Source organism: Sinocyclocheilus rhinocerous, unplaced genomic scaffold (assembly GCF_001515625.1).
Source record: "Sinocyclocheilus rhinocerous isolate Xijiao unplaced genomic scaffold, SAMN03320098_v1.1 scaffold1386, whole genome shotgun sequence".
Lineage (NCBI taxonomy): Eukaryota > Metazoa > Chordata > Actinopteri > Cypriniformes > Cyprinidae > Sinocyclocheilus > Sinocyclocheilus rhinocerous.
In genome coordinates this window covers 1,606,909-1,621,745 of record NW_015660628.1, presented here as the reverse complement: position 1 = coordinate 1,621,745, position 14,837 = coordinate 1,606,909, and the positions used below count along the sequence as shown (strand labels likewise).

The window sequence follows — 14,837 nt, the reverse complement described above, 5'->3', positions numbered from 1 at the left end:
GTTTGAAGTTAAAAAGATCTTAATGATGGATTTGTTTCTTACAAACAGCTTTTTTTTTTTTGCTTCACAAGACATTAAATGATGGTCTGGAGTCGTGTGGATCATTGTGATGTTTTTATCAGCTGGGTTCTCATTCACTGCAGAGGATCCACTGGTGAGCAAGTGATCTAATGCTAAATTTCTCCAAAGAAGAAACAAACTCATCTACATCTTGGATTGCCTGGGGGTGAGTAAGCGTCTTTTTTTGTTTTGTGAACTACACCTTTAATCTGATTTATTGACAATTTAAGGAAATAATAATTTAAGTTGCTTATTTAAGCAATGACAGTTGTCATGCAGAAGCTTCGATTAAAATCTATTATTTGCCACTAACACTTTTAGGCTACTACACGTGATCTTTATGTACCTGACTACTTTGAAAAAATTCTGAAGCACCATTCCCTTTAATGCAAACAGACTACTTACAAAGCTAATATTTAATCTACCACACTGTTAAGCTTACAGCTGCGAGACAGGGAAAACAGTAATTGAATCTGAGCCCCATTCACTAATGCTGCGTCCCAATGCCTACTTATACTACGTCCTTAAAGTATGTACTCTTTTGGGGAAGAAAAAGTACACACTTTTGAGTGTGTAGTAGAAGAGTAGGCAAGCTTTGGGACATACTATCACTTCACACAACTGCGTCTTTAACGGACGCTCTGTCGCATAGATACACGCACCCTGTCACTGTAAACTGGCCTGTCAATCATCTTGTCACAGTTAACATCCTCCACAGTGCATTTAATTTAACTTCCTACCATATCGAAGAGAAAAGAAGTAGCACATTGATCTGCCAGTCGCGGGTCTTTCATGCCGAGAACTCTGCTAATATTTTATGCATAATGATGCATTTAAAAGTTAACGACCAGACGGATGTTTGTAAAAGTTCACATTGTTGTTGCAAATGAAACATAACACAGATAACATTAAATAAATATTTTTTTTCACCAGGTTAAATGTTGAGTATTAGTAACTCGACCCCATTTTTCTAAGCCTCTCTACCTAACCGCCGGTCGCGCACATCCGCCGTGTTTGTAGTTTTGAACGGTTTTTATTTCGTGTTTGTAGTTCTGGACAGAATCCTTCACCAAAGCGCAATGGATTGTGGGCAATATTAGCCATTAAAGTGTGCACAGATCCACACTTCAAAAATCGACCTGAAATAGTAGACCATCCGGGGACTTTTGGCATACTCTTTTCAACATACTATGCTTTCGGACACACTTATTATAATCTCACATACTATTTAGGAAGGATAGTATGAACATTGGGATGCGAAAAAACAGACATTATTTTCAACATACTATGCTTTCGGACACGCTTATTATAATCTCACATACTATTTAGGAAGGATAGTATGAACATTGGGATGCGAAAAAACAGACATTACTAAAGAATCCCGATGGGACGGATAATGCACACGTCTGTCTAAATCTAAATACTGCTCTTCTGGAGGTCCTTTAAACTTATTATATAATATTTTATATGTCTATTGTTATAAAGGACGATTTTATTATCCAGTAGCAAAATCGAGTAACACTAATCTGAAGGTCAGAGAATGTGATCTGTTATCGATTGGTTTTGTCTGCAGTCAGAACTCGCGGGACGGTTGAGTGTGGCAAAATATTCCGCAAGTCTCGTCAGGTTAGAAACAAAGGTCAAAACCACCTTTTGAGCGTAAACTTCTCTCCTGGGTATGTAAATAAATGATCATTTAATTGAAGCTCAATGTTTTACCAGCCGGATCTGTGTTTATCTATCAGTAACGTTACTTGTCAGTCAGATGTTTATGTGGTTGTTTACAGTTGGTTGTGATTCTCGTAATGTGTTCATATGTCAAATGTATAACGTTACTTTGACGTGCAAGCACCTGCATCTCTCAGCAAATATAGAAATAATATATTAACATGTTAGTTTACAGGATGTCAGAGGAGATTCTCCCTAACGAAGATAAAGAGACCGTAAGTTCATATGTTTATATATTTGTGGAAGTACCATTTGACAAAAGTTGATGAACTAATAACTGCCATGGTTATGCTATGTTGTTTTGGACATTGTTTGAAATAACAGCGCTATGTAAATACTATAGTACTGTACTTTATGACATAGATGGTATAGTGCCATGTAACATCTGATATCCTCACTGGAATACCAATAGTACTTTTTATATAATATTATTTGTATAATTAGCATCTATTAATGTTTCTACTTAATACGACAGACATAAAAATATTATTTAATTTGTCATTCATTGTTTTAGCTGAGAAGACGATTGGAGCAGCTGAAGCAAGAGTATGAGAAGACAGCACAGAGACTGCAGGTAAAGACATGCCATATTTGTGGGTATGCAAGAATTTATTTTCAAACTGATGTTAACACTGTTAGACTGAATTGATTTCTGCAGTATATCAGCACTTGAATTGTCATATAATTGAACCTGTAATGAATATAATTAAACCTGTTGATGTATATTTGTGTTTTTGGTTTAGAGAGCAGAGCGCCATGATGCCATTCGCAGACTTACACAGAATAACTCTCCACACACATCTGAGCCATCTTCTGTGACTTCATCCATGCTAACATCAGAATATTCAGAAAACCATGAGAATCTGCAATTACAAACCAGTAAGGCTAACTTCAGTGTAAAGACATGAATAGAGACAAACATAACTGATAATATTATGATTTATCGCTGTAGACCATAGCAGACTACATATGTGTCAATATTCATAGCCTCAGTGGTTTGAGATACCAGTGATGACCACATTTACCGTTCATTTTAATGTAAATGTTGAAGAGAGTTTAAAAAAAAGTTGTTAAACACATAATAAAGCCTATTCAGAAGGTAAAGAATTCCGAACACTAATAAACAGTGGTTTTATTCTTTCTGTCTCAGGCCTAGTTGCAGAAAGAAACAGCTCTGGTTTTTCCGCTGTACCAAAAATCCCTGCCATCCAATTGGATTTTGCCGAGATTATGTCCACACCGCCTTTGTACTCCCCAGTATGCAAACGAAGCCCCGCCCACCGCCTGCGTTCTAAGCGTAGTCGACTGCGTCTACGGAAAAACAAAGAGCGAGAATCAGACACTGACATCAGCCAAGAAAAAGAAAGAGATGGAAGTGGAGACAGTATTTGTGAAAAGGTGGACACTGAAATAAAGGAGGGTAGTGAATGTACTGATAACAAGAACAGTCTAAAAGGAGTGAGAAAATATGGTAAGATGGAAGACAAGGACTGTGAAAAGAAAAAAGAAAGAGAAATTGAGATGTCAGCTGAGAGGGAGAAGAACCAGGACAGGCCAATAGGCATAAGAAAAGTTGGTAAAATTGCTAAGCCATCACAAGAACTGGAGAATGATGGGAAAAGAGTGGGACATTGTGTATTAAACTGCTCTATGAGCCAGTCAGATAACAAACTGCCATTGGTTTCAAGTGAAAAAAAAAAGAACGTTCACTGTAGCCAGAAAAAGGTTAACGTTGAGCAAAAATCACACTCAGGTTCAGCTGTGTCTATCCAAACCTCATCTTTCCCTCAGTCATCTGAGGGAGTACAGATTACTGACAAATCACAAGAGATGCTTGAACAAACTAACCAGTTGCTCAAAGACTCAAATAAAGGTTATGATGACAGGATAGACATTAAACAATCTGGTGTTCTGGACTCTTGCACGCTGGTTGAGGGTCTACCGTTTCCTGTGGAGTATTATCCATCACAAGAACTGGAGAATGATGGGAAAAGAGTGGGACATTGTGTATTAAACTGCTCTATGAGCCAGTCAGATAACAAACTGCCATTGGTTTCAAGTGAAAAAAAAAAGAACGTTCACTGTAGCCAGAAAAAGGTTAACATTGAGCAAAAATCACACTCAGGTTCAGCTGTGTCTATCCAAACCTCATCTTTCCCTCAGTCATCTGAGGGAGTACAGATTACTGACAAATCACAAGAGATGCTTGAACAAACTAACCAGTTGCTCAAAGACTCAAATAAAGGTTATGATGACAGGACAGACATTAAACAATCTGGTGTTCTGGACTCTTGCACGCTGGTTGAGGGTTTACCGTTTCCTGTGGAGTATTATATTCGGACTACAAGGCGCATGGCTGCATCTCACAGCTCTGTCGATCTAGATGCTGTCATTTACAGCCAGCTCACTGGGGGGCGGGGCAGACGGAGGCTCAGCCAATCGCAAACGAGCGGTAGAGGTCACATGACCCCAGAGCATTCAGTCTGCCGGTCCACTGGCCAGACCAGACGCGGAGGAAAAGGTCAGAGAGGAAGAAGAGGCCGTCCAAGAAGCACTGCTTCACGTGCCAAAGCTGATCCTGATTGTACAATATCACATCCCCCAAGTGATTCTCAAGCAGATTCAGAATCTCCTACAGAATCAAAATCCACGTCTCACACTGAATCACCCAGCCAATCAGTACTGGTCCTTGAAAGGCTAGAGGCAGAGTCTCAGGAAGTCCATTCTCCTGGGCCCACAGTGAGCTTAAGGCCAAGTCCAGAGCAAGGAGATTTCGAGCAAGGAGTTACTCAAGATTTTAAGCATCTTCCAGATTCTCAGCTTTGCTTTGATTCCCAACTCCTCCCGGATTCAAATTTGTACCCTATTTTCAGAAGAAAACATGGCCAAACTGGAAAAGCATCTCAGACAGGTACAAATAAAGATGATGCGATTTTTATATTCTTTTCCTTCTGTCTTGTAGTATGTATTTTTTAATTATTCTGAATCACAAATAATTATGACACTAGCAATGCCTCGGTCATTGGTTCGATTCCCAGGGAATGCACGAACATAATGATAATAAATATACATTGAATGCAATGGAAGTCACTTTGGATTAAAGCGTCTGCCAAATGCATGAATGTAGATGAGAGCTGTTGTACTTTCTAGAACCATCATGTTACAGTTAATACATGTTTGTGAATGTGTTTTGTGTTTAGATCAGTCACCTCTTCTGCCATCATTAGCTTCACTCATTCAGGCTCTTCAAGAAAAGGATAAGAAAACTGGACTGTTGGCGGCACTTGATTTCCAGGATTTCCACCTGCCTGATGAGGATTTTGGACAACTAAAGTTAGAAAGATTGCGCTTGTCCACTTCAGTCGTAGAGCCCTTCGTACAGCGTCCCCTCGTGTACAATACACGGCAGAGCAGCAGGCGCCAGAGAATGAGCGGGAGAAAGAGTAATTGTGAAGCGCGTTACTCAGTGGGTGAACTATTTACTCCAGAACCCCTAACTACCTCTTCTCTTGAGGATAGTTTACCTCTTTGTCAGTCAGACCCTGCTGACCAGTCGCAGACAGAGATAGAAAAGGACCTCAAAGCTGTAAATGAAATAAAGACCTTCTCCTCAGATGTGATGGACAGTAGACAGATTATCAAACCTGAACCAGACGGAAGCATAAATAATGAGAGAAAAGTTGAGGCCCCACTTAAATCCTCAGAAACTGAAAACATTAACGAGATTCAGTCGCAAACAAAGATGCAAAAACAATCTCACATGCTCCCAGAGAACAACTCGCCTTGCCTTGTGACACTAAGTTTGAGCCCATCTCTGACTTCACACACACAGAAAGGTCAAGATACTGTCTTACCATCTTTGGGAATGTCCCCTCACTTTTTGACTCCAGGTTCACCATTAGACCTCCGGTCACCTCTGTTTTCTCCCTCTGGTATCCTTAGGTCTCCCTTTTCAATTACACTTACGGGATTTGTGTCTCCAGACATCAAAAATCGTATCTCTGTAAAAAGTGGAGATCATGGAGGTTCTGAAACGCAAAATCAAACTCAAATTAGTCAAGAAACAATGACAGAAGTTCAAAATACTGTGAAACCACGTATGCCATCCCAAAACAACACTCCACCGGGAAATGAAAACTTAAATGGCCCGGAAACTAAATTCTCATGCAACTCCGTAAATGAACAGAAACGTGAATGCAGTCTTGATACGGAAAGCAATCTTGAATGTGAAAATAAGATCAATTGCACGCCAGAAAATGAAGTTCAACTCAATGTTCCTGAACCAGTGATTTTTAAAACTCTCTTTGAGTCTGAAATCCAAACCAAGAACAGTTCTGAAATGGACGTTGAAACCTATAAAGGCTCTGAGCTCGGGTCTGAAACCCAAAGTATGGGGTTAAACCCAAATTTGAAACTGTTTCATTGTGGTAATAAATCTGGAGCTGTAGGTCAAACTCCTGTTGAGACAACCTCTTTGGACACTTCCACCTATCAGAGAACAGAAAGAAGGACTGGTTTTGACAATAACAGTACTCAGTTAGAGGAGCGTAACACTGTTCCATCCAACAACCGGACATTAGTGCATGAGGAATCCCTAACTGGCACTTCATTCACTGATGAAGTTCATTGTTCTGCAGTCCTGCAGGAGATGCACACTTTTAAGGTATCTATAAACTAAAAGAAATAATAAGTTGATATGTAATGCAGTGATATGTGCTAAATTGTCCTAAGGTCTAATTACCTGCATATGTCTCTGTGTGATGATTGTCTTTGTACTCAGGCGCTGGAGGGTGGATGTGTGTTGGATTTGTGTTTGGTGCGATGGCCATCAGAGGACTGGAGCATATGTGTGGCAGGAGAATGGAGCGTTTGCCTTTGGGCTCAGATGAAGGGAGTTCAGTCGTGGAGGCTTTTACACACCTGGACATTTGCACAGGTAAACCAATTTGCTACAGCACTTCAGCATAAATGACAGCACGCTGGCAATTCTTTGAGTTTATGTAGTAGTTTAAAAGGTTAGTTCCCCCAAAAATAACAATTCTGTCATAATTTATTCATTCTCATGTTGTTCCAAACCTTTAAGACTTTAGTTAATCTTCGAGACATGACTTGAGCTATATCTAAAAATTATATATTAGATATATAAAATATGTCCCTCTGATTTGACTTCTGTGTTTGTATCTGTAGTCCGTCATGTCTTTGCAAGGGATACCAGACTCTTCGGGACTGCTTTGTGTCAGTCTGGGTCACTTGGAAATCACAGAGGCAAGGTAATAAAAATGGTATAATACAAAACAGCAAAATTACTATTGGTTAAACCAAAATGATGCTATTTTCGACTCCATTTACCACAATTGTTTTTTTCAAAATCATCCCATTCTGAACTCAAACCTTAAGGGCACTGCGCTCAGGCATCTTCAAGATGTTTTTTGTGTTGTAGAACTCAATAAACGCCAATCTAATTCCCTGTGTGTTCTTGAGTGCAGGATGCTTTGCTGTCCAAGTATGGATGGGCCGTTCTCTCAGAACGCAGTGTGCAAGGACACGTTACAAGCAGTGTTGGGTGTGTCTAATTGTCGACTTGTGTGTTGCTCCACCCCTGGAGATCAACAAAGAGTCAGTGTGTTAACAGTGACTCAAGATGGAAGGTAATAAACCATCATGTGCATGTTAAACACCTGTGTCTATTAAACCTTTTTTTATGTATTGTTCACTTGAAATATTTAAGCAAAACTATTTATTATTTACTTGCTGTATTCAGGGTAAAGAACACTCTTCCCCTGGCCTCTGCTAAGCTGAACATTCGGACCCTTGCAGCTGTCGAGGGTGAAAAAGATGCTCTGATTGGTTGGACAGAATGTAAAACTCTCCTGATATGGTGATGAATTTGGCGATATTGAGTCTTAAACATCTTTGAAAGTCTTTTTTTATTAGGAAACTTTTTTAATTGTATCCATCCTGTACATAGGGATATAATTAAAGGGTAATGAAACCCCCTGTTTCAGCACTGGTTAGTACTCTCCACAGTTTTAAAAAACGCTAAAAAAGTGGACGTGGTGCGCTGCGAGTGGAGGGGGAAGAGGGGAGACAGACAGCACACACAGCTTCAGGTTCAGACACTTTCATTTAGCTCCCAACGAGTTAAAAACACAAATAAATGCACAGCCATTTGCACTCCGCATCGAAAACATACATGAACGTGCTGTTGCACCTCTGATAACTTTTAAGGATTATTGTGTGGCGTTTATATAAGCCTTTTGACGGGTTGTGTCAAGGAGCTGTAAAAACGGTTACACTCACTAAGGCTGATGATACATGGGACAACTTTTTGAGCAATGTTGCCGCCAACGGGCAACCAGATGAGACACAAGGCCCACGACCGATCTAAAGTATTCAGATAGACATTTGTTATCCATTTTCAATGTGAAAGTGCCCAAGCAACATTGCTCAAAAAAAGTTGCCCCGTGTATCATCAGCCTAAGTGAATGAATCGTGTTTGTGCCGAACTCCTATTACAAAGCAAAAACAAACACTCTCCTCCGATCCATGAATGTTTCTCTCAGTTAATGTGCACGATCTCACAGTCTGAAGCGTCTGTCATAGCAAATCAACACATGCTGTTGTGAATAATTAAGCAAAGCATCTTCTCATTGGATAAGAACACGCAGTCTCATTAATTATTTAATAGACACTGACGCGTCATCGATGTACTATAGTCCTTTGCCACGTCACAAATTGTGACGTCTACACGATGAAAACAGCGCAAAAAAGCATAAAATTAACCAGTTTTCTCCAACAGTTAAAATTATCGGATGCTAACATTGTCTTCTATGATGTGCAACACAAACACCTCTGCTAAAATCTCAGAAAAAGTAGTCTGGGGTTTCATGAACCTTTATTTATACATTATGTCACTAAATTGATACACACTGCAGAAATAGCAGTATTTCTATTACTAATAAAGGAGTAATTCACCCAAAAATTTAAATTAGCGGAAAATGTACTCACCCCTCAGGCCATCCAAGTGTTTGTTTTTTCATTGGAACAGATGTGAAAACATTTAGCATTACATGGACTCTTTTCGCTTGTAAACAGTGCTTGCTTGAGCTGTGCGTATTTCTCTCCTGATTCAGATGAGAATAGAGAAAGATTAAGATTCAATAGAGAAAGATTAAGGATAGAGGACTTTATTTTAGCCCAAAGTAACATTGTTAAAAACATCTTAATAGATTTGTTTAATACAAACACGCAACTTTTCGCTGACGTTAATTAAGTCATGTGGATTATTGTGATGTTTTAATCAGCTGTTTGGACTCTCATTCTGACGGCACCCATTTACTGCAGAGGATCCATAGCAGGGTTGCCAGGTTTTCACAACAAAACCCGCCCAATTGCTACTCAAAACTAGCTCAATAGTGTTTCGAGGGGGGTCCCCCAGTAAATATCGTGTTCCGGGGGGTAAAATACATGTTGTTTTTGGTGGGGTTCCCCAGTAAAATTCGCATTTCAGGAGCTAAATATCATGTTTTTAGGGTCGCTTCAACCCGCGGACATGAAAAACAATCCGCGGCAACAGTGTTAAAGTAGCCCAAGTCCGACTTGGCAACACTGATCCATAGTTGAACAAATGACGCAATGCTAAATTTCTCCAAATCTGTCCCAAAGAAGAAACATACTCATTTACATCTTGGATGGCCCAAATACATTTTCAGCAGTTTCATTTTTGGCTATTCTTTAAATTTTTGATAAAATGACTGGTATTTTCTGATGCTTTGATAAAAGGTAGGTAGAATTTGGAGTCAGTTTTGTACATGTTGTCAGTAAATTATTTTGAATACTGTGTATATCTTGTTTTGTTAGTATTTTAATTTGTATAATTGATTATCGCTTTGGTCACACTTGCGAATTTCAGGAACATGAAAACAGGCCAGCTGCTGCAGACTATATACCTGGAAAAGACTTTAACCATGACAAACTGCATGAAGGGATATTGTTACAGAGTAAGTGAGTGTATTGTTCTTGTGTGAGTGTGTGTGTTAGAAGAATGAGTATAAGAAGAATGAGTGATAACCCTGTGATTTGTTTCCTGCAGGGTGTGCTGTGTGTGTTGCTTCAGAATGCAGGAAATGTGTGTGATGATGAGAGTAACACATCTCTTTTTACGCTGATTGCCACAAATCCTCTCACTGGCAAACATATCACACTGACCTCTATCAACTGTCCTGATCAACACAAACAGCAGTAAGATTAGAAGTGATAAATGTTCCAATATAAGAACACATAATGTTAACAGTAAAGTCGAATTAATGAATGTTTGTCTCATTCTCTAGGTTAATAGATGGTGATGTCTTGGGCTCTGGGCTTGTTGGTGTTTTCCAGTCTGGTCATCTTGCTGTTTGGGATCTCAGAGGAAGCGTGGCTAAAGTTGTTGGTGTGCTGGATGAGTTGTGTCGACTAGCCCGCTGGGCAGGGCCAGATATGCTGCTGACTGGATATCTGAATGGAGATGTTAGTGTGTTTCATTATAAATCTACATAAACACACCATATATCTCTATTCAGCAAAATGTATGCCAAATGACTTGTATTACTTGTTAATAAAACAAAAATATTGATTTTTCATTTTTGTTAAAAAAATGAAAAATTTTACATTATTACACAAGCTGTTTGTTGATTACAGTTAATATAAGCAAAACCAGAGAAATATTTGTACTTTGGATGTGATATGTAAAATATATTTTACAAAATAAAACAAATTACTTAAACACTTTTAATGCCTTTAATATTGAGATTAAAGTTTTTAGCTGAGAAAATGTCAAATCGTATAATTTTTATTGTCCACACACCCCAGCTAATATGTGACACTGGAGCACAAATCCAGTCATAAGTAGCACAGGTATTTTTTTTAGCAATAGCCAACAATACATTGTATGGGTCAAAATTAATAAATGTTTCTTTTATGCCAAAAATCATTAGGATATTAAGTAAAGATCATGTTCCATGAAGATATTTTGTAAATTTCCTACCGTAAATATATCAAAGCCTAATTTTGGATTAGTACTATGCATTGCTAAGAACTTCATTTGGACAACTTTAAAGGCGATTTTCTCAATATTTGGATTTTTTCACCTTCAGATTCAATTTTCAAATAGCTGTATCTCAGCCAAATATTGTCCGATCCTAACAAACCATATATCAATGGAAAGCTTATTCAGCTTTCAGATGTATAAATGTTAATTTAAAAAAATTAGAAAATTATTATGTGTTTGTGGTCCAGGGTCCTAATCAGAATTAAACTGGACATTTTATGAAAAAAATGTTTTGGATGATTAACGACTGAAACGATTTGGGTTATAAAGTTTTCAGCCAAAAGAATAGTAAAGGTAAAAAAGATGACAACTTCGCATTTGTAGTTGACACGTATGTTAATCTAAATTGAACAGCTGATGTTGTACATTGACAATTTTCTTTTATTATCACGAAATATAGTATATTTATTGAAAGCTAAACTTTAACATTCATAATTGAAGACAGAGTGTCGCGCATGCGCATGCGCAGTCTCGTGCATTGTGGGAGCGGATTGAGAAACATGGCGGCGCACATCATGGCCCGGTGTGTCCGATCACTGAACCACCGTATTGTATGTTTTAACCGTATCAATACTGCCGCGACTTTAACAGCAGCTCCGCTCACCCATGGCCGAATATTTTCACAGCTGATTAATGGACACAAGTCTCCGCTGGCGCAGGTGGGTGTTAGTAATTGACTCGTGACATCCAATGACCTACCCGTGTCTTTAGTTAGACTTCAACACGATGGACAAACATCATATCAGTATACAGCTACAAAATACTTTTTAACCAACTGACCTGCATGTACAGTTCAGGATAATGTTTCTAAATTAACCTAAGCGTTATCATCTTTATGTATAGCGTAATAGATCATTAGACTGGTCTGTCTGTTTTGTTTTTTAATTAGCTCTTTTGCTGTAATAAGTTATGATTTACACAGTTATAATGGATTATATGTATACATTACATGACAGTATTAATATCTTTATGATCGTTTAAAGGTGTATTTGTTTTTCGCTGTATATTTATATATTATATATAGTATAATTTCTTTCTTTCACATTGATATTCTATGACATTTAACAAATATATGATTTACCTCATAATACTCATGTATCATCAGTTATTGTTCTGAACCTTCAATTCATTGTTGTTATTGTTAACTAAAATCGTTGAAATCATTTCTGTAAATAAAATATAAATGTACAAATATTAAATGAAAAACTTAAAATAAAATAAAAAACGAATTAAAAGTAAGGCTTTGGCAACTGATTGATTATACAAAATTGAATCAATAAATTAAACCCAAATAGAAAGCAAATAACAAAATCATTAAAACCTAAACTAAAATGTAAATAAAAACTTGGAATGTAAAAATAAAAGCTAATTCAAATCACTAATAAATACTATAATAGTAACACTGCTTCAGATGTCTGTTGAACTTGAAATAATCCTTGTAAAATGTATTTTCTAAGATGTTTTGTTTTCTTTTGTAGATCTCCAGCAGTTCATTTCAGGTTTTTCAGTGGAGGCAGTACGGTGACTTGCCCCCATTAACCCTAGAGACTCTCCATGACCGTGTCCTCTACGTCCTGAAGCTCTACGACAAGATCAACCCCGAGAAGGTAAATACCAAAGACTACAGAAAGACAAAGATGGTTCACTCCTATACTGATGAATGGGAGAAACTGCAATGTGCAATATGGCGGAATAGTCCCACCTTCTAAATGAAAGAGCCAATCGCTGATTGGTAAAGTCATTGCGTCACTGCAGCGGCCGTTAGAAGCTCGGGTTCCCATAGAAACCTGAGGCTAGACCAGCCATTGCGCATGTGCAGTCTTAAGCACGTTATGACTGCGCATACGCATTGGCTGGTCTAGCCTGAAAAGTAAGCATTTTAAATGCCATTTGAGCATAAGAAATAACATTCATGGGGCAGTTCATTTCAGATTTTGTTGCTGATTTGAAATATGTAATTTAATTGCGAGTTCAGCGAGCAGTTTTTGAAATTTCAGGATTTCCCCATTCATTTTTTAGATAGGACTTTGTTTGAGCTGCCCCGAGGCGTTGCAAATATGGCTGCCGAGTGAACAGACTTTCCTTGAAAGAGACTTAAATGTAAATACTTCATAGTTTTGATCAGATGGACAACATGTTTGGTTGAACTATTTCAAATTAGCTTCAAATATACCATATTCTGCAGATTAACTGTGTTTGATGATAATTTAAAAGTGTTTTTCTTAATAGCTTCAGGCTACGTCTCACTTCATGAAGGATTTGGGATTGGACAGTTTAGACCAGGTGGAGATCATCATGGCCATGGAAGATGAATTTGGTATGTAATTGTATTTACAATTTTTTATAAGTTTATTTTCAAGTGTAATGTTTCTCCCATTATGGCATTTCTTTGTATTTATGCATTCTTTGAATGTATGTAATTTGTTCTTGTTGATGTACAAGGATTACTAGAAACGGATTATTATACCTGGTTATGAATGTGTATCTATCTACCCAGTTGATAAAGTGTTTGCTTTCATGCACAGGTTTTGAAATTCCTGATGCTGATGCAGAGAAGTTGATGACACCACAAGAGATTGTTCAGTACATCGCAGACAAGAAGGATGTTTATGAATGAGCATAAATAATCATTGTGAGTTTACTGTTCACATTACTTTAGTCATTTCAGGTGAACCTTATTATGGACACTTGTTTGTTCTTTCTCATCCAGATAAAGATAATCCCGTCAGATGACAAAGACCATGGAGCTTTTGTCATGAACTGTTTATGTTTCTGCTGTTCTTCATTATTTTTTTTGTATTTAGATGCATGTTTAAATCGGTGTTCATAATTTTGTTTGTGGCTGCTTGTGATTTGCAGATCTGCAGCACTGTCTGCTAGATACATGCACAAGCTCCTCATTCATACAATAAGAGTGTGCAAATAATGTGAATAATTCATATGAATACTACAAAAATAAAGACTTTGAATAAGTTTAAAATACTTTATTTTTGTCTTCAGGTACATTATGAATCTGGGCCAATATGATCAGTCTGTTCATTCATATAACTGGTCAGGGGTTTGTTTTCTTGACATACTTTGTTTTCTGACATTTAAGCCATGTACTAAGACAAAATCACAGGGTGCTTAGAAGAATTATGGTTTAATATGAGGTAGTCTACTGTACCATTCAAAAGTTTGGGGTTGGTACGATTTTTATGTATGTATGTAATTGGAAACATTATGCTAGGTTGTATTCAATTGATCAAATACAGTAAATATTGTGTAATATTATCATAATTTAAAATAACCGTTTTCTATTTTAATATAATTTAAAATGCAATTTATTCCTGTAATGGTAAAGGTGAATTTTCAAGACCATTCAGAGTCACATGATCCTTCAGAAATCATTCTAATACGGGTGCTTAGAAGAATTATGGTTTAATATGAGGTAGTCTACTGTACCATTCAAAAGTTTGGGGTTGGTACGATTTTTATGTATGTATGTAATTGGAAACATTATGCTAGGTTGTATTCAATTGATCAAATACAGTAAATATTGTGTAATATTATCATAATTTAAAATAACCGTTTTCTATTTTAATATAATTTAAAATGCAATTTATTCCTGTAATGGTAAAGGTGAATTTTCAACACCATTCAGAGTCACATGATCCTTCAGAAATCATTCTAATACACTGATTTGCTGCTGATTTGAAAGAACAGCATTTATTTGAAATGGCAATCTTTTGTATTCATATAAATGCCTTTACTGTCACTTTTTATTCAATTTAATATGTCCTTGCTAAATAAAAGTATTAATTTAGAATCGTACTCACCCCAAACTTTTGAATAGTAGTGTATAAAACAAGAAACTACACAAGTTCAAATGTAATCGTTAGGAGTGGCTGTATTTGGTATGTTATAGCACCACCTACTGGAGATTCTTTCCAAGTCTAAAATATTACTGCAAGACTTTTCC

The 14,837-nt window shown here is 37.3% G+C and overlaps 2 protein-coding genes across 2 annotated transcripts; both read left to right on the top strand.

Moving 5' to 3' along the window:
- Window positions 1-1,638: 1,638 nt before the first annotated feature.
- Window positions 1,639-10,398, top strand: palb2 (partner and localizer of BRCA2). The gene is made up of 14 exons (XM_016534635.1): window positions 1,639-1,736; window positions 1,964-2,003; window positions 2,303-2,362; window positions 2,532-2,667; window positions 2,939-3,691; window positions 4,064-4,699; window positions 4,989-6,451; window positions 6,569-6,724; window positions 6,976-7,058; window positions 7,275-7,436; window positions 7,550-7,666; window positions 9,701-9,788; window positions 9,881-10,029; window positions 10,119-10,398. Exons 2-14 carry the CDS (start codon window positions 1,965-1,967, stop codon window positions 10,324-10,326), a joined length of 4,050 nt encoding a protein of 1,349 aa, XP_016390121.1. The 5' UTR covers window positions 1,639-1,736; window position 1,964; the 3' UTR covers window positions 10,327-10,398.
- A 932-nt stretch (window positions 10,399-11,330) lies between these two features.
- LOC107725395 (acyl carrier protein, mitochondrial-like) lies at window positions 11,331-13,856 on the top strand. Its single transcript, XM_016534636.1, has 5 exons — window positions 11,331-11,535; window positions 12,355-12,483; window positions 13,106-13,193; window positions 13,402-13,508; window positions 13,587-13,856. Exons 1-4 carry the CDS (start codon window positions 11,332-11,334, stop codon window positions 13,491-13,493), a joined length of 513 nt encoding a protein of 170 aa, XP_016390122.1. The 5' UTR covers window position 11,331; the 3' UTR covers window positions 13,494-13,508; window positions 13,587-13,856.
- Window positions 13,857-14,837: the final 981 nt, after the last annotated feature.